General features: G+C 36.4%; 1 protein-coding gene across 2 annotated transcripts in view; it reads right to left on the reverse strand.

Moving 5' to 3' along the window:
- Positions 1–211: 211 nt before the first annotated feature.
- Positions 212–23,574, reverse strand: part of RBBP8 (RB binding protein 8, endonuclease) — an 88,526-nt gene continuing 65,163 nt past the window's right edge. For both annotated transcript variants that reach the window (XM_032859774.1, XM_032859773.1), the window contains exons 12-19: positions 23,437–23,560; positions 20,030–20,118; positions 18,451–18,568; positions 14,566–14,709; positions 9,957–10,026; positions 5,683–5,779; positions 1,911–2,052; positions 212–615 (exon numbers count right to left, since the gene is read on the reverse strand). In XM_032859774.1, coding sequence (XP_032715665.1) covers positions 518–615; positions 1,911–2,052; positions 5,683–5,779; positions 9,957–10,026; positions 14,566–14,709; positions 18,451–18,568; positions 20,030–20,118; positions 23,437–23,560 — 882 coding nt within the window. In that variant the 3' untranslated portion in view covers positions 212–517. The remainder of the gene's footprint in view (positions 616–1,910; positions 2,053–5,682; positions 5,780–9,956; positions 10,027–14,565; positions 14,710–18,450; positions 18,569–20,029; positions 20,119–23,436; positions 23,561–23,574) is intronic.

Below are 23,574 nucleotides of genomic sequence, written 5' to 3' on the forward strand. Positions count from 1 at the left end.
AGTAAACAGAAGAAAGAAGCTCGAAAGTTTAAAGGACTATTAAAATTTAGCCTTTTTTTTTTTAAGATATAAATATCTGACACTGGAATGACCCATAGAAGCACAACTATTCAAGAGAATGAAAAACACAAAGCCACTGCTGACTGTAAATACCAAGGGGAGGCTGAGTAAAAAGAAAAGATAGGAAAGGCAACAAATCACAGACTACAACTATCATATTTTCAAAATTGTAATTAGGTATTACCAAATAAAGTAAATAAACAACTCTTAAGTTAGAGTGCAAAATGAAAGCACCTTATTGTTTTAAAGGCGCAAAAACAAGACAATACAACATAAGCGTATCCACATTTTAAATAGTTGTGTGGTGGGTAAATGCCATTTAAAAACACTTTCAATAGAAAAATGATTTATAAGTCAGTTTACAGAAGATCAAAAAAAATCAATGTTTAATACCAACTTTAACTATAAATAACTAAAAAGAAACAAACTGCCTCCTATTGTGCTTTTGCTTCAACATCTATGTCTTCTGCTCTTTGCTTTTTGGAGAAAACATTGCATTGTAAGGCTGCCGTCTTTTGGGACGAGGACAAGGATCATGATCTTCCTTAATGTAACCTTAAAAACAAATGACAAATTTAGAAGATTGTATTTGCAACATGTATTTCTTTCAGTATATACCAGGTAACATCTGTCTTATTTAATGCACTCTAGTTTACATGATCCTCTGATTATTAGCTGTGCAATGTTAATGATTTCACTACTTAGCATCAGTTTCCTCGTTTATACTAACAATAATAGCAGCAAACATTTATCAAATGTGTTGTATACATTATCTCAGCTAATGCTCACATTCCTTTGAAGAAGCTTCCACTATATCTCCTTCACAGATGAGGTGACGGAGGCCCAAGAGGTCAAAGAACTCGCTCAAGTTCACAAAGCTATGGATGTGGAAGAGCTGGGACTTTGCCCAAGATCGGTCTAACCTCCGGAACCAGAGCTCATGAGTACTTTCCTAGTCTGTCTCCTACAGGTTGCAAATGGAGACAAACCGCTAAACAAGAACTCTTCACTATTAGAATTCCAGGTGCTTATCAAAGGCTTTCTGTGGCAGCTACTTCTTTATGTATGTGCCCCTATACTCTTCAACCACCTGATTCTCCTAAGGCATCTTGAATCACGTGGTCTGCATTCTGTCATATCCCCTTAAGGTCACGGTAGGTGTAAAAGCACGGGCTCTATCAAGATTGTTTAATTCTATTTGATGACCAGGCAGCATCATTATGTCAAAGGGAATGTAATTCGGCTTGTTAATGGGGAAAGTGAAAATATGGGAATAGTCACAAGAGACTTTGCACCTTTTGGAAAAACCATCTTACTACTTGATATCCTCAGCTTCAAAGCTGTATACATTCTCAAATCCTATTAAATGTCAGTGCCATATTTGAACGAGCTACTTGCAATAGTCCTCTAAACAAAGGTTCTTTTTACTCAGATGTGGTTTATAAATACCCAGCATTCGTAAGTGAGGTTTTAAAAGCTAAAATTCAGACTAGTTGCTTTAAGAAGATGCTCTTTTTAACAATATAACTGTGCTAGCAACTTTTGTAATGTTATTATTTTACTGAAAGTCATTTTGATTATAAGAGAAATTAACTTTCTGAAATTTGAATGATAAACAAGGATATTGAATGCACAATCATATTAAAGTGATTATACACAATCTCATTTCAATGGCATGACTCAGAGTTAAAGATGAGCCTTTTATCTTTAGGAATTTGTTTTTATGTCAAAGAACTAGCCCTTGAGCAGAAGGTAAGAGGAACCATGGGGGAAAAGTCTAATGGTTAGACTTGGGTATATACAGTATTTTAAAAAAAGTAATTACAAAATGTTATAATCTGTACTTTCACCTCTTTCCATACACGTCTGAGTGGAAGGAAAACCAACTTCCCAGAAATTCTCTGGTGTGTTGGGTGGAATGTAGCGGAACCGATGTCTTGAACAGGAAGCCAATTTCTTTTCTCTTTCTTCTGCTGGAATATCTGCATAATACTAATAATAAAAACTGCTAAGTTTTTCACTTAGAAATAATAAAGGGACTGTTAGGCTTATTGATTATAAACTAGAAGCTACTAAAGAAAGCAGTTAAAGTATTCAGCACGTTAAGGAAAACAACACTCACTGAAGATAATATTAGTAATTAATACTAACAGTAACTAGTGCTGGTCTGTGAAATGTTTGCTCCACAAATGAGAAAAGGAGCTTGGAGCTTGTATCACAATGTAAACCAATATGCTGCTTTTTTCATCAATAAGGTCTTACAATTAAAAAAAAAAACAACCCAAAAAACAACCCCCCCCCCAAATGCCAACTTAGCTTTACAGCATGCTGAGTAATGAGCTGATTTATATACTTGTGCAAACTCAACTATCAGGCCAGTAATAAAACTGTACTTTGAACAGCACTTTTTTCAGTTGTTATTTGGATATAACATGCGTGTTTTGAAGTAATTTTCTTATCCAAGTTTTTACAAATGAAAGTTTAGCTTTGAATGTTGAAGCCTTCATGATTTCCCCCTTTAAACTATTATTTTTTTCCAATTAGGATCAAAGACATATGATTTTTTGCAATTGCAACCCAAAGAACTTGAACTTCATAAAAACAAGGTTAAAATTTGTATGCAAAAAATGTACAAGTCCTTCAAGCTCTAGCCCTAAGAAAACAAAGCAGCAGTATAAAGCTTAATAGAACACATGACAGGATCACACAATCCAGCTAATTCCACCTCATACTTGAGAAACTGAAAATCAAATTGATGATTTATTGACAATATCTTCTATTGAAAGTGGCGGACTAAGGGCTAAAACTTAAGTTTGAAGGAAAGGTGTTTCGAATACCTCTGAAACAACTTTTTTGGGGGTTATCTTTTTCATCTTTCTCATTGCTGTGAGTACAAGTCTTGGTTACCTTAGCCTGGACATGGGATGGGATGACCCTAATTAGAGAATCATGATTATCAATTTAGAGAAACACTGCCACCAAATTACAACACATACAAGAGCAACAGTGGGCTGGTGTAGCTGTAACACAGTGAGCAACCGGGAGAGTGGCAGAAGATAAAATCAGAAAGAAGTGGGGTGTCGTCCTGGATAAGGGCTTTGGGTTCTATTTCTGAGCGCAATGGGAAGGCACGTAAGGGTTTCAGGCATAGAAATGACATAATTTAATTTTTATTCTAAAAAGATCATTAGACAACAAAAGATCATTGTGTTAAAAAAGCACACAGTGAAGACAGAAATCAAGTAGGTGTCCATCCTAGCCAAGCCACTTGGTGCTGCTGCTCTCAGGCCCTGTCCTGCCCCTTGATACCCAGGATCCCGGATTCCCAATCCTCTGGCAGGGAGACCAGGAACTGAAGCACTTAGTGCCAACAGAAGGACCTTTAATCCCAATTTCCCCACTGGGGGCAATAAAAACCATTAACATCTCAGAAATATCTTTCTTTAAAAAGAAAGAACATTAAAAAAAAAAAAAAAGAAAGAACATACACTGTGAGGAGACAAGTATAAAAAAGAAAAGAAAAACGAGGACAGAGGTATATGGGAATTCTCTGTACTTTCTGCTCAGTTTTGCTGTGATCTAACACGGCTTTCCAAAAACAGTTGATTAAAATAAAGCAACAGAAGGAAAGCACTTAGAAGCCAATTATTTCAATAGTCCAGGCAAGATGAAATGGAGCCTTGGTCCAGGGGGATAGTGGTGGTCATATCAAGTGCATGGAAATGAGATAACTTTGAAGATAGAACTGGTGGGATATGCTGATAGATCCATTACTGAGATATGAAAGAAGAGAAGATAACTATAAGAACTTTGGTTTAAATAGGCAGAAGAATGGGGATAGAGAAGACTCAGGTGATGTTTGAGAATCAGCGGTAGCAACTGTTTCCTTTTGGATATGGTGAAATGTGAGAGGATTATTACACTTCCACATATGTATGACATATTCCACAGGTAGAATGTATTGTACATTTAAGAACTGTAAGCATACAGGGGCGCCTGGGTGGCTCAGTGGGTTAAGCCTCTGCCTTCGGCTCAGGTCATGATCCCAGGGTCCTGGGATCGAGCCCCGCATCAGGCTCCAGAGAGCCTGCTTCCCCTTCTCTCTCTACCTGCCTCTCTTCCTACTTGTGATCTTTCTCTCTGTCAAATAAATAAATAAAATCTTAAAAAAAAAAAAGAACTGTAAGCATACAGATAGTGTTTAAATACACAGGAATAGCACTTTCACTCCTGGTCATGACAGAGCTAACAGGGAACAGATTTATCCCCTATCTTAAACAACAAAAATATTGGAATAAAATGTATGAGACAATGGTTTTTATTTATTTAGTTTTGAAGATTCTATTTATTTGAGGGGAGGGGAAGCACAGAGGGAGTGTGAGAGGGAGAAGCAGATTCCCCACTGAGCAGGGAGCTCGATTCAGGCTTGATGCCAGGACCCTGGGATCATAACCTGAGCTTGAAAGGCAGACACTTAATTGACTGAGCCACCCAGGCGCCCTGAGACAACGGTTTTTCGAGCCTGAATAATATAGGAAATGATTTCTGAGAGAAGGAAGGAATCTGTGTTTCTAGTACAAGAAATTTTTTCTAACTGGTAGTGTTAGTTCCAGATTGTAAAGAATTACAGTTTTAACTCAAAACTGGAGGCTTGACCATGGTCTTTAGTTAAGAAATCATGACATGTTCAAATTTGTGTTACAAAAACTCATGATACAGATTTTGCTTGTACTGTCAAACTGCTTTCCAAAATTGCGATATCTATACTCCCACTCTTAGTTAAGAGCCTATTTCTCACCAAATGCTTACTTACCTGCACTACAAGCTATCCATAAATAACTTTGATCTGCTGGTTATCAAATTTTCTAGCCCACAGCTGTTAAAAGGAAAATTTAAAGGGAACTAAATCACTAGAGGCAAGCACCTAAAAGCCAACGGACAGCAAGGGAAGAAATAAAAAAATATGTTTCAAGAAAACACAGAGCCTGCCTGAGATATTTAGTGATTGGTTGGTTAGTACTACTTCTACTTCAATAGTCAAAGATAGCCAATGTATAAAAGGAAAATATAATTGTGTTCTAAGGATGACATAGAGCTTGCTCATTGCATTGTGTTTAGGAAAGAGTGGGGAGAAAGTTAAGAGATTATAGTTATACCAGTTATTTAGAAAAAAAAATTATGAATATATCTCATTTCCTGAAAGTGCTGGGATAAGAAATAAATGTTAAAGTTTCCTACTAAAATACTGGAATTTTCCCCAAATAGTATATGAATAAGGAAGGGCCTCTGCTGTAATATAACACTAGGGGAAAGAAATTAAACAAATACAAATAAACACAGAAAAGAAAAATGGCACAAATGTTTTTAAGTTGGTAAAAAGAACGAGGGCTTAGGTTCCAGATTCACTTAATGAAAATCTGACAGATTGAGGGCTTTCATTTCCAAGTATTTAGATCTTCCAAGTCACAGCCAGTGTGCTCTTTACTTACCCATCCTGCTATTCCTGGGTCAAATGAGGTTTCTACATAAAAATATAGCTCTATGATTTTTAAATCATGCATTTCTAATCTATAAAGCCGTATTTTAAAAAACCCACCAGACAGGATTCACATTCGTACTTACAATTTCACATTCCTTACATGTGTGTCCAAGCAATTTTCTTCTCTCTTCTTTTTTCCGAACTACCTCAATATGAGGAAAATTTTGTAAGCCAGTCTCTCTGGAAGAAAAATGAATTAAATTTAAAAATTAATCCATTTGTTACTACAAAGACCTTTGGCTTAGATTTTTAATTAACGAAGGTGAGGGCCCAGAGGAGAAATAATCCCCAAACATTCATTCATTTAATTTGAAATGTTTACTAAGTATGTTAGAAAAACATATTTTTTCATGCATTCTTCATTAAATCCTTTTTAGGTGCTTACTGTACGTCAGGTATTTTTATGTATATTGTTCTCTAACTGGAAAAGATAACTATTACTTTCTATTTTTGCCTCTGATTGGCTGAATATAATATGTAAGATAACCTAATTTATTATTATTTAAATATTTTATGTATTTACTTAGAGAGAGAGAGAGAGAGAGAGAGAGGCTTGGGGGGAGAGGCAGAAAGAAAATCCCAAGCAGGCTCTGAGCTGAGCATGGAGCCTGATGGGGCTCGATCTCACAACTCTGAGATCATGACCTCAGGTGAAGCCAAGAGTCAGATGCTTTTTTAAAATAATTAATTAATTAAAAAAAGATTTTATTTTATTTATTTGACAGAGAGACACACTGAGAGAGGGAACACAAGCTGGTGGAAAGGGAGAAGGAAATGCAGGCTACCCACTGAGCAGGGAGCCTGATGCGGGGCTCGATCCCCGCGCGGTCCTGGGACCATGACCTGAGCAGAAGGCAGCTGCTTAACAACTGAGCCACCCAGGTGCCCCAAGAGTCAGATGCTTAACTGAAGAGTCACCCAGCTGCCCCTAAAATAACCTAATTTAGAAAGAAATACTATACTATTAAAGCTGGGAATTGGTGTTCTATAACATAACCAAGAAAGAGAGTAACTATCTATTAACTCAGTTTTCTTTAAGAACTTGTATTTCTGGGCTAACCCACTCCCCCACCCCCAAAAAAGAGATTTTTCTCTGTGTACATTATGTGTCATTTTCTCTAAAAAAATTTTTTTTTTAAAGATTTTATTTATTTATTTGACAGAGAGAGAGAGAGAGGTCACAAGCAGGCAGAGAGGCAGGCAGAGAGAGAGGGGGAAGCAGGCTCCCTGATGAGCAGAGAGCCAGATGCGGGCCTCGATCCCAGGACCCTGAGATCATGACCTGAGCTGAAGGCAGAGGCTTAACCCACTGAGCCACCCAGGTATACTCTAAAAATTTCTTTTTCTGCCTCCACACCCCCTGGATTCTTCAAAATGTTAGGAATAATTATTTGTGTTTGTCCTTAAATAGATCAGATCCTACTGAGAACTACTGGGAACCTAGGAGGGTCAAAGCCACTGAGGTATGGGTTAATGAAGTATAGAGGGCTTTGGGAAGAAAAAGCAAGCAGAAGTACAGATGTTTTTAATATACTGTATCCTGCTTTAAGTTTTAAAGCTCAATATAGAAAAGACCAAACTTACAAAATAGGTAAATGAAGACTTGTGATGGTATACATAATCTGTTTATATTAGAAACATCCCCAGAGAGCTTCAAGAGCCCGACTCACAAAAACCGATTTGTAAAACGACTTGTTGGGACGGTATCTACTTCTCTGAAGCATTCTGATCCCATGCCCCTGTAGTTGGCAAGCACTTTCTCTCAAAGGGAAGCTTTAATTGCTCTATGTCAAAGTATACGAGGTTATAGGTCCTGTGGGGGCTTAAGCCCAAGAACTCTCAACTTTAGAGGAATCTGTAAGTTAAAAGGACAGATAAAAATTGCTTTCTTTCAAATGGACTCTTAAAAGCTTATATAGGGTACATTTTGGCTGTACCCTCTCCTCTGAGTATTGTTTATTCTGCTACTGTTTTTCTAATGCTGCAGGGACTCTCCTACGACTGGCATCTGTACTAGACCTTAAAGCATCACCTAAGAGATTACTAAGCTTCTTGTCCCTCATACAAAACAAAAACCAGGGTTTGCTAGTATTGTTTTTGGGGAAAGGAACAGTGCTAATTTTAAGATTTTTGCTATCCTCATGCCTTATACCCACCTCCTATGTCTCCAGCTATCTAGTGGTTTCAGAATAATATAAAATTACTCATATTTTTAAGAAGTTAGTGGACTTTCAATACCAAATGCTTGAAATGACAGTTCTTACTCTGCAGTCTTACTTTAAGGACTCTATCGCAAAGATACACAACAATATAAAAAGAAAATGTACAACATTATTCACTGCAGCGTTCAGTGTTAGCATAACTGTAAATACTCCAAATACCCATTACTAAGGAATAGACTATGGTACAAACAATAAAGTACTATGCAACTAAAAAGAGAAATGCGGAATACCACTATACGCTATTATGAGTGATTTTCTAGGATATATACTTAAATGAAAAAAGCAAAAGCAAAACACAAAAAGTATACATAGTGTTCTACCATTTGTTTAAGAGAAGAGAGAATGACTATATATTTCTGTATAGATATTGGCTTTTATTTTTTAAAATGGATTGACAACCCTATTTTTAAATAAACAGTTACCATTTGTAGGGGTAGGGAGCTAATATGGTAGAGGGGGCAATGATAGAAACCAGCTATATCGGAATATACCCTGTTTTGTAGCTTCTGATACCATGTATATATTTTACATAATTTAAGAAAAGAATGAAAGAGAAAAGAAACCACAAAATTCAAAGGCAAAATAAAACAAACCCAGGGACTGAGTCACAGTGACACATCTACACAAAAAGTAATTATTCCAAACGGCTTTAAAACACAGTGCCTGGACTGTACATTCAGAATATACCTTTTCTTTTCAATTTAGAATTTTTATTTTATGAAAAGATGCAGATAACATGGTTGTTCCAACAGAATATATCTTAAGAACAAAAAACCCAAAAAGACATCTTAAACCATTTTCTTAAGTCATATTATTGGTGATAGTTTATATTATTCTGAGACTGCTCTATATATTAAAAAATAAGTGCGAAATTATGTTGTAGCACTGAGAAGTGGGATTCTCATTAGGGGGAAGTAGGTAAGATGTGAGACAGAAGAGGTTATTACATAAAAAGTTCTGAACTTGAACTGGTGCTATCAATGTGAAAAAGTGTAGTTATCGTAAAAAACGAAACAAAAACCTTAATCCTAACTGTCCACCTAAAAGTTCTAGAAACAATGACTAACTGTGGCAATGAGCAACCCTAGTAGTTAGACTAAAACACATGTAACATTTAAATCCATTAGTTCATAATGACCCCACAAATAAAAACTCCCTAGTCACATTTGGGATGCTAGGGTACTATTTCTTTGGAGAACTGGTAAATAAAGGAATTGAGCATTTAGCAACAAAACAACAGCTCTTACCTATTAGAGTCTTACAGGCATCAATAAAAATTTGTCTTGGCCTGTCAGATCTCTAAAATTCTCAACAGAAATAAGTAGAAAATAAACTTTGCTTCTTAAGTGACTCAATTTGCTAGCATCATAACTTGAAAAAAAGACATAAAAATTTTTTTGAATTGAATTATTATGCCTAAATTCACTTGTAGAATGATTAGTACATGATTAAAAGTTATAGAATTTGCCATCTATGGGGAAGCTGGAGGCTCAGTCAGTTAAGCATATGACTTTAGCATAGGTCATGATCTCAGGGTCCTGGGATAGAGCCCCATGTTGAATTCTCCCACTCAATAGGGAGGCTGCTTCTCCCTCTACCTCTGCCCCTCCTCCTGCTTATGCTCTTTGTCTCAAATAAATAAAATCTTAAAAAAAAAAAAAAAAAAGGAATTGCCATCTTTGAATAAAAGGCACAAAGCAGCATTATCATTCAGAATATAAGATGCGCAGTTTTTCTTTTAAGGTTTAAAAAATCCTCATGCAACAATTCTCAAGCATAACCAAAGGCTTGCCACCTAAAGTCTGATACTATATAATGGTTACAATATATAATAACAAATTCCTAAAGTTCATATAAAGTCCCTACTAAAACAGAACAAGAATAAAAACATTTGTTATAAGAAAGAGAGAAAATAACTATTACTACTGTCAAAAAAAGAGTAGTGGTGATATAAATTTCCTTATGTGTAATATCTGTCATTTTTATGCTTGAGTCCCTCTGTCGTTAAATCATAAGGTAATGACACAAACTTGATTTTAACCAAAGTAGCAATTTAACAGTTCAGAGGTACTCTGACAAAGATAGTTCTGTTGTACTTCCAATCACACTGCTGGTATTAATCAAGACCAACTTACCTTCCCTCATCTTTAAAATATGGCTCCACAAATGCTTTCTGTTTGACTTTATCTTGTTTATCACCAGGAACTGTAAACAAAACACACATACCATGAACTGAATGCAGAACCGAGAAACGGCTTTTTTGGAACAAGAACGACCTATATCAGAACTTCCATTCTTTTCAGATTTCATACTCTAGGCTCCAGGGCAACTTGTTTAAGTTTTCTGTAACTAATTTTCTCTTTCTTTTTCATCTGCACAATGAGATGGGTGCTGATGATCTTGTTTACCTCAGAAATACTAGAGATAAAAATCTTACCTATAAAACTATTTTAGATTTAAAAACTATATATACAAAGCATATGTACATATGTGTAGATTGTATATAAAATTATTTTAGAATTCAAAAGAATTATTCTGATGCCCATTATCATTTGGCACCAAACAACAATAAGCAGCTTTTAATATGTTTCACTTACTAGTCCTGCTGATTTTTTTTTTTTTCTGCTGATTTTTTTTAAAGTAAGCTCTATGCCCAGCATAGGGCTCAAACTCACGACCCTGAGATCAAGAGTCACATGCTCCACGGACTCAGCCAGTCAGGCATCCCAGTCCTGCTGATGTTTATAATGTCTCTGAAGTAGATTAACTAGGAAATAGAGGTTAAAGAATTTCACCAGAAACTTGGTGACAAAGTAAGAACAAAAGCTTATGGACCCAAATCCTGAGTTGTCTAGACCCAAACAGGCAACTGCTATTGTGTATTCAAATAATCAAAATTAATCATGCATGGGGCGTCTGGGTGGCTTAGTGGGTTAAGCCTCTGCCTTCAGCTTAGGTCATGATTCCAGGGTCCTGGGATCGAACCCCGCACTGGGCTCTCTGCTTAGCAGGCTTCCCCCTCTCCCTCTGCCTGTCTCCCTGCCTACCTGTGATCTCTCTTTCTTGGTCAAATAAGTAAATAAAATCTTAAAAAAAAATTAATCATGCATGGTACTAAGTTCTGGACATGCAATGTTCAAGAAGAGAAACCTCCTATCCTCATGGAGTCTATACCACAGTGGGGGAAACAGACATTAAGTAAGTCGACAGCTAAGGCTTTTCTAAGGAAGGATATGAAAGGTGGTAACTGATGAATAAAAAGAAGTCAGCCACAAGAAGCAGGAGTAGAGAATGTTCTAGGTGAAGGTCCTGAAATGGGAAAAAGTTTGGTATGTTATAAGAACTAAGAGAAGGCCAGTGTGGTTGAGATTGAGTGAAGAAAGGTGTTAGGAAAGATGAGATCGGAGATGTGGGCAAGCACCAGATCATGATGGGCCCTGGAAGCTGAAAGGAGTTTGAATACAAAAGCAAACCACTGAAGACTTCTGAAAAGACTACTTTACTGAGGGATAATTTATATAAGAAACACACTGATTTTAAGATACTCTGATTAATTTTGACAAATGTTTACTGCTGTGCAGCTACCATCCGAATCAAGAGAGAGAACTTCCATTGCCCCTAGAAGTTTACTCCTATTCCTCTGCTTCTCAAACAGATGACTGTTCTCTGATGTCTCTCTCCTCTCTCTATGGAGGGATGATTTCTGCCACCACAGCTTAGTTATGCCCGTTTTAGAACTTTGTATTAATGGAATTATATAATATGTATTTTCATCTTTTGGATCTTTCTAGCTAACAGACTTTTAGAGATTCATTGCTGAGTCGAGTACCCTCCTTTTGGTTGACAAGTGGTATTCCACTATATGAGTTTACCACAATTCATATTTAATCACCTGTCGATGGACATTTGGGTTGTTTTTAGTGTTAAGCTACTACAAATAGTTATGCTATGAACATTCTTGAACACAATGCTCTGTGAACATGTTATCGTTTCTTTTCTTTATATACCTAGGAGTGGAATTGCTGGGTACTACGCTAGGTGTATACATAACTTTAAAAAAACCTGACAAATCTCAATAAAACTGTTAAAAACCTTGCTGAACTCCTTTCCACAGTACAATTTTATATCCCTAACAGCAAAGTGTGAGAGTTCCAGCTGCTCTTCACTTTTGCTAATGTTAGATAGCACCAATCTTTTTAACCATTTCAGTGGGTGTGAGGTGGTTATCTCAGTCCCTCTTGTCCAATAATGTTGAGCATATTTACATGTGCTTACTGGCCATTCAAATACCTTCTCATTGAGGGTTTTTAAATAAGAAGATAATACAATCTAGTTTACATTTAAAATAAGTGAGTTTTGAGTCTCTGCAGAGAATGTACTGGAGTGGAGGAACAACTGTTATAAAAGACCAGTCAGGAGGCCTGCAGTAGAATGGTGGAGAGAAGAGTGGTTTAGACTAGGGCAGTGGCTATAGAGATGGAGAGAAGTGATATGAAACATAGTTTGGAGATGGTACTGCCAGGGTATCAGACTGGGCATGAAGGTAAAAAAGAAGTCAAATATGACTCTCAAATTTCTATCTTTAGTAACTGGGAGAATAGTTACTGAGGTTTAATGAGATCAGGAAAGGCAGGGAAAGACCAAATTTGGGTAAGAACATAAAGATTTCTGATTTGAACGTATTAAGTTCAAGGTGCTCATAAGATGTCCAATAGGTAGCCGGATTTGAGTTCAGGGTTCAGAAGAGAGAGGACAAAGCTAGGAGTAATGAATATATAGAAACATCTTCGCTTGGTGTCCATAATAGCACATACTCTGGTTTCCCTCCTACTTCACTGGCTCCAGCTCCTTTTCAATTTCCTTTGCTCGTTCCTCTTTCTCCAACATTTCAAAGTTGCCATACCCCAGAGGTCAGAACTTGAAATGCTTCTCTTCTCTATATTTGGGTGATCTCACTCAGTTTCACAGCCTTAAGAACCATCATGTACTTGCTGTTGACCTCCTGCCCCCTAAATTATTTCTTTATTCTGGATGTCTTGTCTAAACTCAACACATATCAATTATCTACTAATATTTCCACTTGAATGTCTAGTAAGTATTAACATGTCTAGAACCAAGCTTTTGATATCCTCCCTGAAATTTGTTCTTTCCTGTGAGGAAAGACTAGGTAGAACTTTGTGAAATGAGGGTCAAGAACATGAAATACATGAACAATAAAATCCTAAACTATATGCTTAGGTGACTGGGAAAAATGAAAAAGCCTAAAAGGTCATTTGGTAAGAAATAAAGGGAACCTGGTTTGGATATTCTAAGTTTAAGTTGTTGAAAAGACACAAAAGTAGCATTTGCATTTACATAATATTTCCTATAAGAAATGCAGGACTGAGATTCATCAGAGAAGACAAATTAGAGACGCAGAGGTAGTTAATAGAAGCACGAGAGGAAAGTATATGTGAGGAAGAAAATAGTCTTGGGATACTCTAGGAAGCAGAACTTTCCAGAGAGCGAAAGAACAGTGCGGGACTGCCACAAAAGATAAGTGAGAAGAAATTTTGGGATGGTCAATGTGAGAAGTAACTTTAAAAAAAAGGGACAGAAATTAATAATTATATCTTGTAAAAAAATACCCCTCCCCTTAAGTGAAAACAATTAGCAAAAGGCTCTTCTTGGGGGAAAAAAAGTGAACTGAACAATTGTAAACTTTTATCACAAAAGTTGGCTTTGGATCAAGTTTTTGCTACGGACTAAGCAACCATGCTGTTCTGTACCTTTGGTTAGGGTCTCAATTACTTTGAGCTAATAAGGGCTGTGTTTTTTTATTAAACCTAATGGGAAGTATAAGGAAAACATAATCAAGATGGGACTATTCCATAGCAGAAGGTATGCTCATATATAACCTCTGCACTAGACTACTTTTTTACTCACAAAAAGGAAATGAGACATTTAGCAAGAATTTTAACTTTCAATTCAGATTATTTAGTTAAGAGATTCACTTAGAGTATTCTTCTTTTCATTCCCACCCTGCACTGTAAACTACTGCTTCTAATTGAAAGTAATTTTATTATTTATTTTTTAATTAAAAAAATATTTTATTTCTTTATTTGAGAGAGTGAGAGAGAGCTGAGTGGGGGGCAGAGGGAGAGGGAGAAACTGGCTCCCCGCGGAGCAGAGAGCCCAGGTGGGGCTCAGTCCCAGGATCCTGGAATCCTGACCCAAGCCAAATGCACACTTAAGTGACTGAGCCACCGAGGCACCCTGAAAAGAATTTAAAAAAGACTGATACATAGAGTTACATTATTTTGTCTGGGAAGGTAAAGCATTCAAACAGAAAATTAGTCTGAATGTTTTGCAAAACACTTTCCTTCCAACTCTATTGCAATGATAATTACTAAACAAAGAACCTTGCCAAAACTTTTTATATGAACTTTATGCACAAGTTACAAAGAAATCTGTGTATTCAATCAAGATTAATTTCTTAATTTTGATGAATATTTTATGGTCATATAGTAATATAAGGGGAAGCTTAATGAAAGGGACTAATTTTTTTTTTCTCTCTGAGCTATTTTCTTGTAATTCTTTAATTGGCCTGAAATTATCTCACTATCTATAAGAAATTTATATAAGAAATATGAAATTTTAGTTATTAATATACACCTCATCAAGTCTTTGTTAACTAGTTCATTGACTTACTGTACTGATATAAGTGTAACTGAGAAGCCATGATTAAAATGAAAATAGCCTTACTGTTTGGTTTCTTTGTGGTAGTTGACAATCCCTCTTTTTCCTCTGCCACCTGGGGGAAGCTGTCTGCCAAACAGGATTCATATTCTTCATGTGTTGTCCGATCGAACATATCTTCCAAGCTATCATTCATTTTTCTTTCTCCATCTATGTAAAAGAGCACTGGCTTAAGGCAACAAGCAAGCTTTTTGCTTTCTATGCAGACCAATGTGAAACTTGTAGTAACTGCCACACAATACGTTTGCCTAGAATGTACACGAGGCAACAGTAAACCCCCAAGCATAGTTACTGTATTTACAAAGATTTTACGGTAGGGCTTTAACGGTACTTTATTCATGTGCAGAGAAAGCTACTTTTTGTTATCATTACGTACATAAAAATCTTTTCCTCCCTATGAGCTCATGTATAATTCATACTACACTAAAATGAGTTCTACCAAAAAACTGCGAGGAACAGAAAATGCATCATAATGAATGATGAAAAATACTAAGCTTAAATAAAATGTGCATAAATAACTGACATTAAAATCTACAGAATCTTGCTCATCTGCTTATTTTTCTAATGTGGTAGCAAAAGAAGTATTTTCTTACATATAATCACACTTTGAAAAATGGCAGTTTACTAAAAAACAGAAATAGATCCAGTTGGCTAACGCACACAATAGAGCAGAAGTCTACTGGGATTCTTCTCTATAAAATAACTACCACCTCCCCCAGTCTATGGTGCTCTAGCACTCTTACCCTGTTTCATCTTTCTCCAGAACTTGCCATCATCTATCATACCACATATTTGATTGTTTCTCCCCTTAAATCAGAAGGTAAGTTCCATGAAGTAGGTACTTTTATTCTGTTTACTCATTATTTCCAGTTACCGAAATACTTCCCTTTATAGAACTGAAGCTCAATATTTACTCAATGATTGTAAGTACTAATTTTTTTTCACATTGAGGATCAAGTTTGTAAATAATATATAACTTCTACGTGCTAGGCAGTGTGCTAGGTATTCCCCAAATATTCTGTATATGCTGTTAGTAAATCACAAGGTTAAATCATTAGTTTTTTATTCTTAAATAAAAATTTAAAAAAATTTAAATTTTAATTGTTTAGAGAGAGAGTGTGAGTAGGGAAGGAGAAGTAGGAGGGAGAGGGAGAGAGAGAGAGAGAGAGACTCTTTTTTTTTTTTTTAAAGATTTTATTTATTTATTTGACAGACAAAGATCACAAGTAGGCAGAGAGGCAGTCAGAGAGAGAGAAAGGAGGAAGCAGGCTCCCTGCGGAGCAGAGAGCCCGATGTGGGGCTCGATCCCAGGACTCTGGGATCATGACCTGAGCCGAAGGCAGAGGCTTTAACCCACTGAACCACCCAGGTGCCCCAAGAGAGAGACTCTTATGGAGACTCCATGCCCAGCATGGAGCCCAATGCGGGGCTCAGTCCCACCATCCTGATATCATGATTTGAGGCTTAACCAACTGAGCCACCCAGGTGCCCCACTAGTTTATGTTTTTGTTGGTGTGATGTCTGACTGAAATACTTGAAACAGAGACTATATCCTTATTAATCTACTATATCATCTGGGAAGTCTAATACACAGTAGAAATATAAAACACATTTTTAAACTGAAATACTAACAGTATTTGGGGAATTTTATTGGTATGATTCATTTTTAACCAATTCTAAGTATAAGAAAGATCTACCTCATGGGTAAAATGCATGGACTTTTTCCACACATGGCTTTAAGAATATCTTCTACCCCAGGTGCTGGTCTTACACTCCTCCACTGCGTGGGAAGGGCTGCTTGCTTGCTTTGAACTTGGGTAGGTCTTTGTGACACTATACAACTTCTAAGGCCAGATCATAAAAATACCATGCACTTCTGCCTTACTCTTTTTGGGACGCTGACTCTGGGAACCTAGTCTCCACATGATGAGGAAGCTCAAACTAGCCCACGTGGAAAGTCTGTATGGAGAAGCCCTGAAACTGAGTGAAGGGAGATGCCAAGCCACCCTCATACTACACTATGCTTGTCTACCCTCTGCCGTTCCAGCTCTAGCTACCATTGGCCTACAAATGCGTAAGAGACCCTGGGACAGAACGATCCAGCCAAACTCTTCTGGAATTCCTGAACCACAGAAACTATGAAGGTTAAGAAAATGACTGTTGTTTTAATCCTTTAAGTTATCAGGGTGATTTATTATATAGCAACAGTATTCACAGTATCTTATGTAGCCAAAACTGTCTCCACTCATTAGTTCAATTTAACCTCATTTCCACATGATAATCGCGTCAAACATATTTGGGAAACCATCATATTTTTCAAATTAAATAGATAAACTTGAATCAAAGTAGTCATGCTTTGTTTTGCCCGCTCTTTCTTTCTTCCTTCCTTCCTTTCTTTTTTGACAGAAATAAGGAAAATATTATCAGGAACTGGTACCAGACAAAACAATCTTAAAAGCAAATTACCTTCTTAAGAAGAAAGTTACTTAAGTATCATTCACTATAAAAGGACAACAAATCACTGTTTTTTTTTTTTTTTTTTTTTTTTTTTTAATAGGCAGTCCTTTCAACATGGGTAGCCAACTACTTGATTGTATGGTTACTCATTCCTAAAGAACAAAGAATTAAGGCAAAGACTACTACAATTTTTCCTCACTTACTGCAGTTAGGGCAGCAAGAGAGAAAGCGTTTCTTTAAAAGATTTATTTATTTGAGAGAAGGGGAGTCAGAGAGAAAAATAGAGAGAGTGTGAGAGTGAGTGCATGAGTGGGTGGAGGGACAGAGGGAGGGAGAGAGAGAGGGGAAGCAGGCTCCTGGCTGAGGAGGGAAACCTGGTATGGGTCTCAATCCCATGACCCTAAGGTCATGACCGGAGCTGAAATCAAAAGTCAGATGTTTAATTGACTAAGCTACCCAGGTGCCCCAAGATAAAGTGTTTCAAAAGAAGTGGGGACATGACTGGCTTCAGCCCTGGGCAAATAGATTACAGAATATTCAGAACATGATAGGAAATGTACATATAGAGTGTCCTTAGTTTCTAACAGATTGATCACTGGAAAATGTCCTTGCTTTTGGCACTGCATCCCCTGTGGCAGGTCCTAACTCTTCAACATGAGTGTTAAGTGACATTATTCCTGGGCTACTTGATCTCATGCCATATGCCTCTGTAGTTAGGGATGTTGCTGACATGGTACCAACCAAAATCCTTCCACTGTTCCTGCCTCTTTTGGAAAATCAAGGCTTTAGATGAAGAATTAGTCTGTTACCAGAAAAGGCCAGACCCATTTTCTGTAGAAGCAGAATATGGCAGAGTAACTCAGCATATACACTATTATTCTTGGTTTACTGCTAACTTACAAGTCTATAAGGTAGAATTTCCCCTTTTCACCTTAACAAATTGCTTTGCAAATTCCTATTTCTAAAACAGGACTCTTAAGATACCCTTTTACAGAAAATTATCTAGCAATAATACCAGGGATCAGCAAACGTTTTCTTAAAGGGTGAGTCAGGAAGTATTTTTGGCCTGTGGGCCCAGTAAGATCAGTTGCTACTACTCAGCTCTGCTGTGGTACCATGCAAGCAGCCATAGGCCATAGAGAGACAAATGTGAGGCCGTGTTCCAATAAACCTTTATTTATAAAACTGGCAGCAGGCTGTGGTTTGGTGAATCCTGCAAACAATTTTAAGTTTTCCTGGAAAAAAGAGACTTTGGCTAAAGATTTTTTTCCCTTGAAATACTGAAACTGAGCTTTACTAAGAGAAACCTATCTCTCAGAAGACGAAAAAAAACCCTGGTTTATGGTGAAGTGGTCACTTTTGGTCATCAGCGCAATGGTACGACTATAAACGTCCCTCCACATTTTTATTAAATTAAAGAAAATCAAATCTTACTTGGACTTTTCTCTCCCTTCTGCTCCTGATTCTTCATTTTTAAAAGCACAGTTTCACTAACCAATGTGCAGTCCATGTCCACTGTCTCTCCTCCTGCTAATCTTGACTGACTGCCATCCTAAATATTGAAAAATTCAAAAATTTTAACAATTATCCTGCATGGCCTTATATATTACTTTTTAAAAATTCTGGTAAAATATACATAGCATGACATTTATCATTTTTACCATATTTTAAGCATACCCTTCAGTAGCATTAAGTTATATTTATTTTTACCTTAGGAATATATATAAATTAAGGTTTTATGTCTGTAAAACATTTTAGTTTCAACATACAAGCATCCTCTCTCAAGCCCATGAAAAGAAGGACCACTGCCAAGGAAGGGAGAGTTGTGCACCACTGAATTCCCTGGGCTTCTCCTCCCTTTCTTCTCTAGTTGGCCTCATGGTAATGAATGTCCGTGTACACACAAAGAACAAATTTCATACTGTAGCAAGTTAAATACTTCATTAATATCCTCCCAACTGAAAGAGAACTTCTCAAACTATATAGAACCCAAATATAATCCAAAAGAGTTATTTCCACTAGGAATTTTCATTATTATTTTTTAAGAGGTAGGGAGGAGAGAGGGGGAGAGGGAGACAGAGAATCTTAAGCAGGTTCCACGCTGAACGTGGGCCTCGATCTCACAACCCTGAGATCATGACCAGAGCCAGAATCTAGAGTTGGATATTTAACTGAGCCACCCAGGTGCCCCAGAATTTTAATTTTTTAAAAAAATACAGTATTTAAAAAATAGCCAACTAGGAAAATAAATTTTTTTCTTGATGGTAACATTAAGTTAATCAAATCATATAATGAATCACTTTGCTATAATATAAAATTATCAAGGGGCACTGACCGTGGGGCTTATTCAATTAAGTGTGCCTTCAGCTCAGGTTATGATACCAGAGTCCTGGGATCGAGCCCTGTGTCGGGGTCCTTGCTCAGCGAAAAGCCTGCTTGTCCCTCTGCCCAACCCCTTGGTTGTGCTTGCTCTTTCTCTCTCAAATAAATAAATAAAATCTTTAAGAAATATCTATCTATATATATAAATTATTAAAATATATAACTAGAATTTTTCATTATTTTAAAACTATAATAATATTTTCCAGAAAAGTCCTTTTTTAAAAAATTTTTAATTTTTTTTTTTTAGAGAGGGAAAGAGAGAGGAGGGGTGGGGGAAAGGGAGAGAGAGAATCTTAAGTAGGCTCCATGCCCGGTGCAGAGCCCAACATGGGGCTTGATCTCATGACCCTGACATCATGACCTGAACTGAAATCAAGAGTCAGATGCTTAACTGACTGAGCCCCCCAGGTGTCCCAGCAAAGGCCTTTAAAGTCAGAAGGTATTATTACCCTTTCAAAATATCATGAAATTAGAAGAATAAGCATTTTTATTTCTTTTTTTTCCTGAATAAATAAATCAGGTTTTAAGAGGTATTTGATTATCTTAAGGTCACAGAGTGAGTTAGGGGAGAAGGGTGACTAACAACTTACTAGAATAACCACATGGAGCTTGGTTTTACTTTCTAACTTACCTTTGTATCTATTACAGTAATATCCATTTTATATTGAGAAAGGTCTGCTCCTGGATCAATGCTCCACTGGATATTTTCAAAGGATACATCTTCAATAAGGAGGAAAAAATACAATTAAAAATGGATTTTTAAACATTCTTATTACTTTAAAACATTATGGGATCCACAGAATAGGAAAAAAGATTTGCAGATCATATAGCTGCTAACAGGGTTATATCTAGGACATATAAAGAACTCTCACAACTCAATAATTAGACAAATACTCCAATTGAAAATGAGCAAAGAATCTGAATAGACAGTCCTTCAAAGAAGGGAACTGGCCAATAAAGCACACGGTAAGATGTTCAATAGCATCAACCACCAGGGAAAGGCAAATCAAACCACAATGAGATAACACTTCATACCCAGTAGGATGGCTAGAATAAAAAAGACAGATAATAACAAGTGTTGATGAGAATGTGGAGAAATGGGAACCTCATGTGCTGCGGGGGAGAATGTGAAATGACATTGACACTTTGGAAAACACAAAGTTCCTTAAAAGGTTAGAGAGTTAGCATACGGTCCAATAATCCTACTCCTATTTGTAACTCAAGAGAAACGAAAATATACATTTACATAAAATTGTACATCAATGTTTATAGCAAGCATGATTTATAATAGTGAAAAAATTGAAAGTAAAAGAAGTCACAAAAGATCATATATTGTACGATTCCGTTTATATGGAAACACCAGAATAGGAAAATCAATAGAGACAGAGGACAGATCAGTGGTTGCCTAGGATTGGAGAAGTGGGGAGAGGAATGCAGAATGACTGCTAATGGTATTGTTCTTAAAAAAATATTTTTACTCAAGTATAATTAACATACAGTGTTACATTAGTTTCAGATATACAATATGATTCAACATTTCTATACACTTCTCAGTGCTAATCAAGAAGTGTACTCTTAACCCCCTTTATCTATTTCTTATTTTTATTTATTTAATTAACATATAATGTACTATTTTTTTCAGGGGTACAAGTCTGTGAATCATCAGTCTTACACAATTCACAGAGCTCACCATAGCATATACCTTCCCCAGTGTTCATCACCCAGCCACCCCATCTCTCCTACCCCTGTCCCCTCCAGCAACCCTTAGTTTGTTTCCTGACATTAAGAGTCTCTTATGGTTTGTCTCCCTCTCTGGTTTCATCTTGTTTCATTTTTCCCTCCCTTCTCCTATGATCCTCTGTCTTGTTTCTCAAATTCCTCATATCAGTTAGATTATATGATAATTGTCTTTCTCTGATTGACTTATTTCGCTTAGCCTAACCCTTTATCTATTTCACTCATTCCCACCCTCACAACCTCCCCTTTGGCAATTATCAGTTTATTCTCAATATTTAAGATTCTGTTTTGGTTTTGCCTCCTCTGTTTGTTTCTTAAATTCCACATGTAAGTGAAATCATATGGTATCAGTCTTTCTCTAACTTACTTCACTTAGGATTATACCCTCTAGGTCCACCCATGTTGTTGCGAAATGGCAAGATTTTTCTTTTTTATGGCTGAGTAATATTCCACTGTATATACATAACTGCATCTCTTTTAAATCCATTTATTTATCTATGGACACTTGGGTTGCTTTCGTATCTTGGCTATTGTAAATAATGCTGCTATAAACATAGGGGTCCATATATCTTTTAGAATTAGTATTTTCATTTCCTTTGGGTAAATATCCAGTAGTGGAATTATTGGATCATATGGTAATTTTATTTTTAATTTTTTGAGGAACCTCTATACTGTTTTAACAGTAGCTATGCCAATTTGCATTCTCACCAATGGTGCATGAGCCTTCCTTTTTCTCTACATCTTTGTTAACATTTGTTATTTCTTGTGTTTTTGCTTTCAGCCATTCTGACAGGTATAAAGTGATATCTCATTGTGGTTTTAATTTCTATTTCCCTGATGATTAGTGATGTGGAACATCTTTTCATGTGTCTTGGCAATAGGATGCCTTCTTTGAAAAAATGTCTGTTCAGGACCTCTGACCATTATTAAATTGAATTATTTTTGTTTTTGGTATTGAGTTGTGTAAGTTCTTCACATATGTTAAACATTAACTTAATGGGTACTGTTCTTTTTGAGGTGATAACAATGTTCTAAACTTAGACTACAGTGATGCTTGCACAACTCTGCGAGTATACAAAACAACCGACCTGTACACTGTGATGAGTGATTTTTATATAAAAAATAGTTTTAAAAAGCTAAAACTGTAACACTGTTTGGGGGCGCCTGGGTAGTACAGTGCGTTAAAGCCTCTGCCTTTGGCTTAGGTCATGATCTCAGGGTCCTGGTATCGAGCCCCACATCGGGCTCTCTGCTCAGTTGGGAGCCTACTTCCCCCTCTCTCTGCCTGCCTCTCTGCCTGCTTGTGATCTCTCTGTCAAATAAATAAATAAAATCTTAAAAAAAAATTGTAACACTGTTTGGAGGAGTTTTCAATGTATGTGGATATGAATGACAATTACATAAAGCACAGTCACAAAACACAAAGTGGCATAATATTAACTTTAAGTAGATTGTGGAAGGTTAAGTGGGATTTATAAGCCCTGGAGCAACCATGAGAAAAAAAGCCCAAAATCAAAAATGTAAAATAAATAAATAAATAAATAAATAAAAATAAAAATCAGAAATGAGAGTGAAAAAAGTGTTTTCATACAGAGACTGAAACTACTGCTAGAAGAACAACCGAAGAATGTGCTTCAGGAAAAAGGGAAAATAAACCTGAATAAAGGAAAAATTTTGAATGAAGAAGAAAAGCAAAAATACCACATAGGAAGTACAGAAATATTTCATGGCCGAAAACCAAAAAGACTCATTTTAAACACAGCAAAATTATAAAAAGATTAACATACCTATGAAGAGTAAAAAAGGTTTTCAAGTAAGAAGTTTAAAAACCTACATAAATGTGTGTGTATGTGTGTGTGTGTGTGTATGTACACACATATGTTTACACATATACATGTAAATGCAAAGAAAAAGGACAGGCTACCTGTGGGGTGAGGAACAAGGTTTAGATGATGAAAATTTTACTTATGTATTTTAAAATTCCACATAGTTTAAAATTTGTAAAGCTTCTGTAAAGAAAATAAGAAATTACATAAAATAGGTAAGTCCACAAAATCATCTATAAAAGTAGGTTTTAAAGACCTCAGTTCATTTTTTCAAAAAGCATGAGAGCAGGAAAATCACATGTAAAAGGAAACCAGGGAGAATCATCCTGTAAACACAGAAATATGCAGGAAGAAATGATTTTCCTAGAACAATTCAATATATCCAAATAACGTATATTATATAACACTCAAGATCATTAAAAAAGAGTAGAAATGCTATTTTCTTTTTTGGAAATACTATTTATAGAAAACATACCTTGACTGTTTTGTACAGACTTTGTTTTAGCAACTCTACATGGATTTAACTGAAGGACGGATGTAAGTTCACATGCTCCACGGACTGACCTGGCTATTTTTACTGGCTCATGAGAATCAGTTCCCTTAAACAGAAAGA

This window comes from Lontra canadensis, unplaced genomic scaffold (assembly GCF_010015895.1).
Source record: "Lontra canadensis isolate GAN:19392208 unplaced genomic scaffold, GSC_riverotter_1.0 scaffold17, whole genome shotgun sequence".
In the NCBI taxonomy this organism is placed as follows: Eukaryota; Metazoa; Chordata; class Mammalia; order Carnivora; family Mustelidae; genus Lontra; species Lontra canadensis.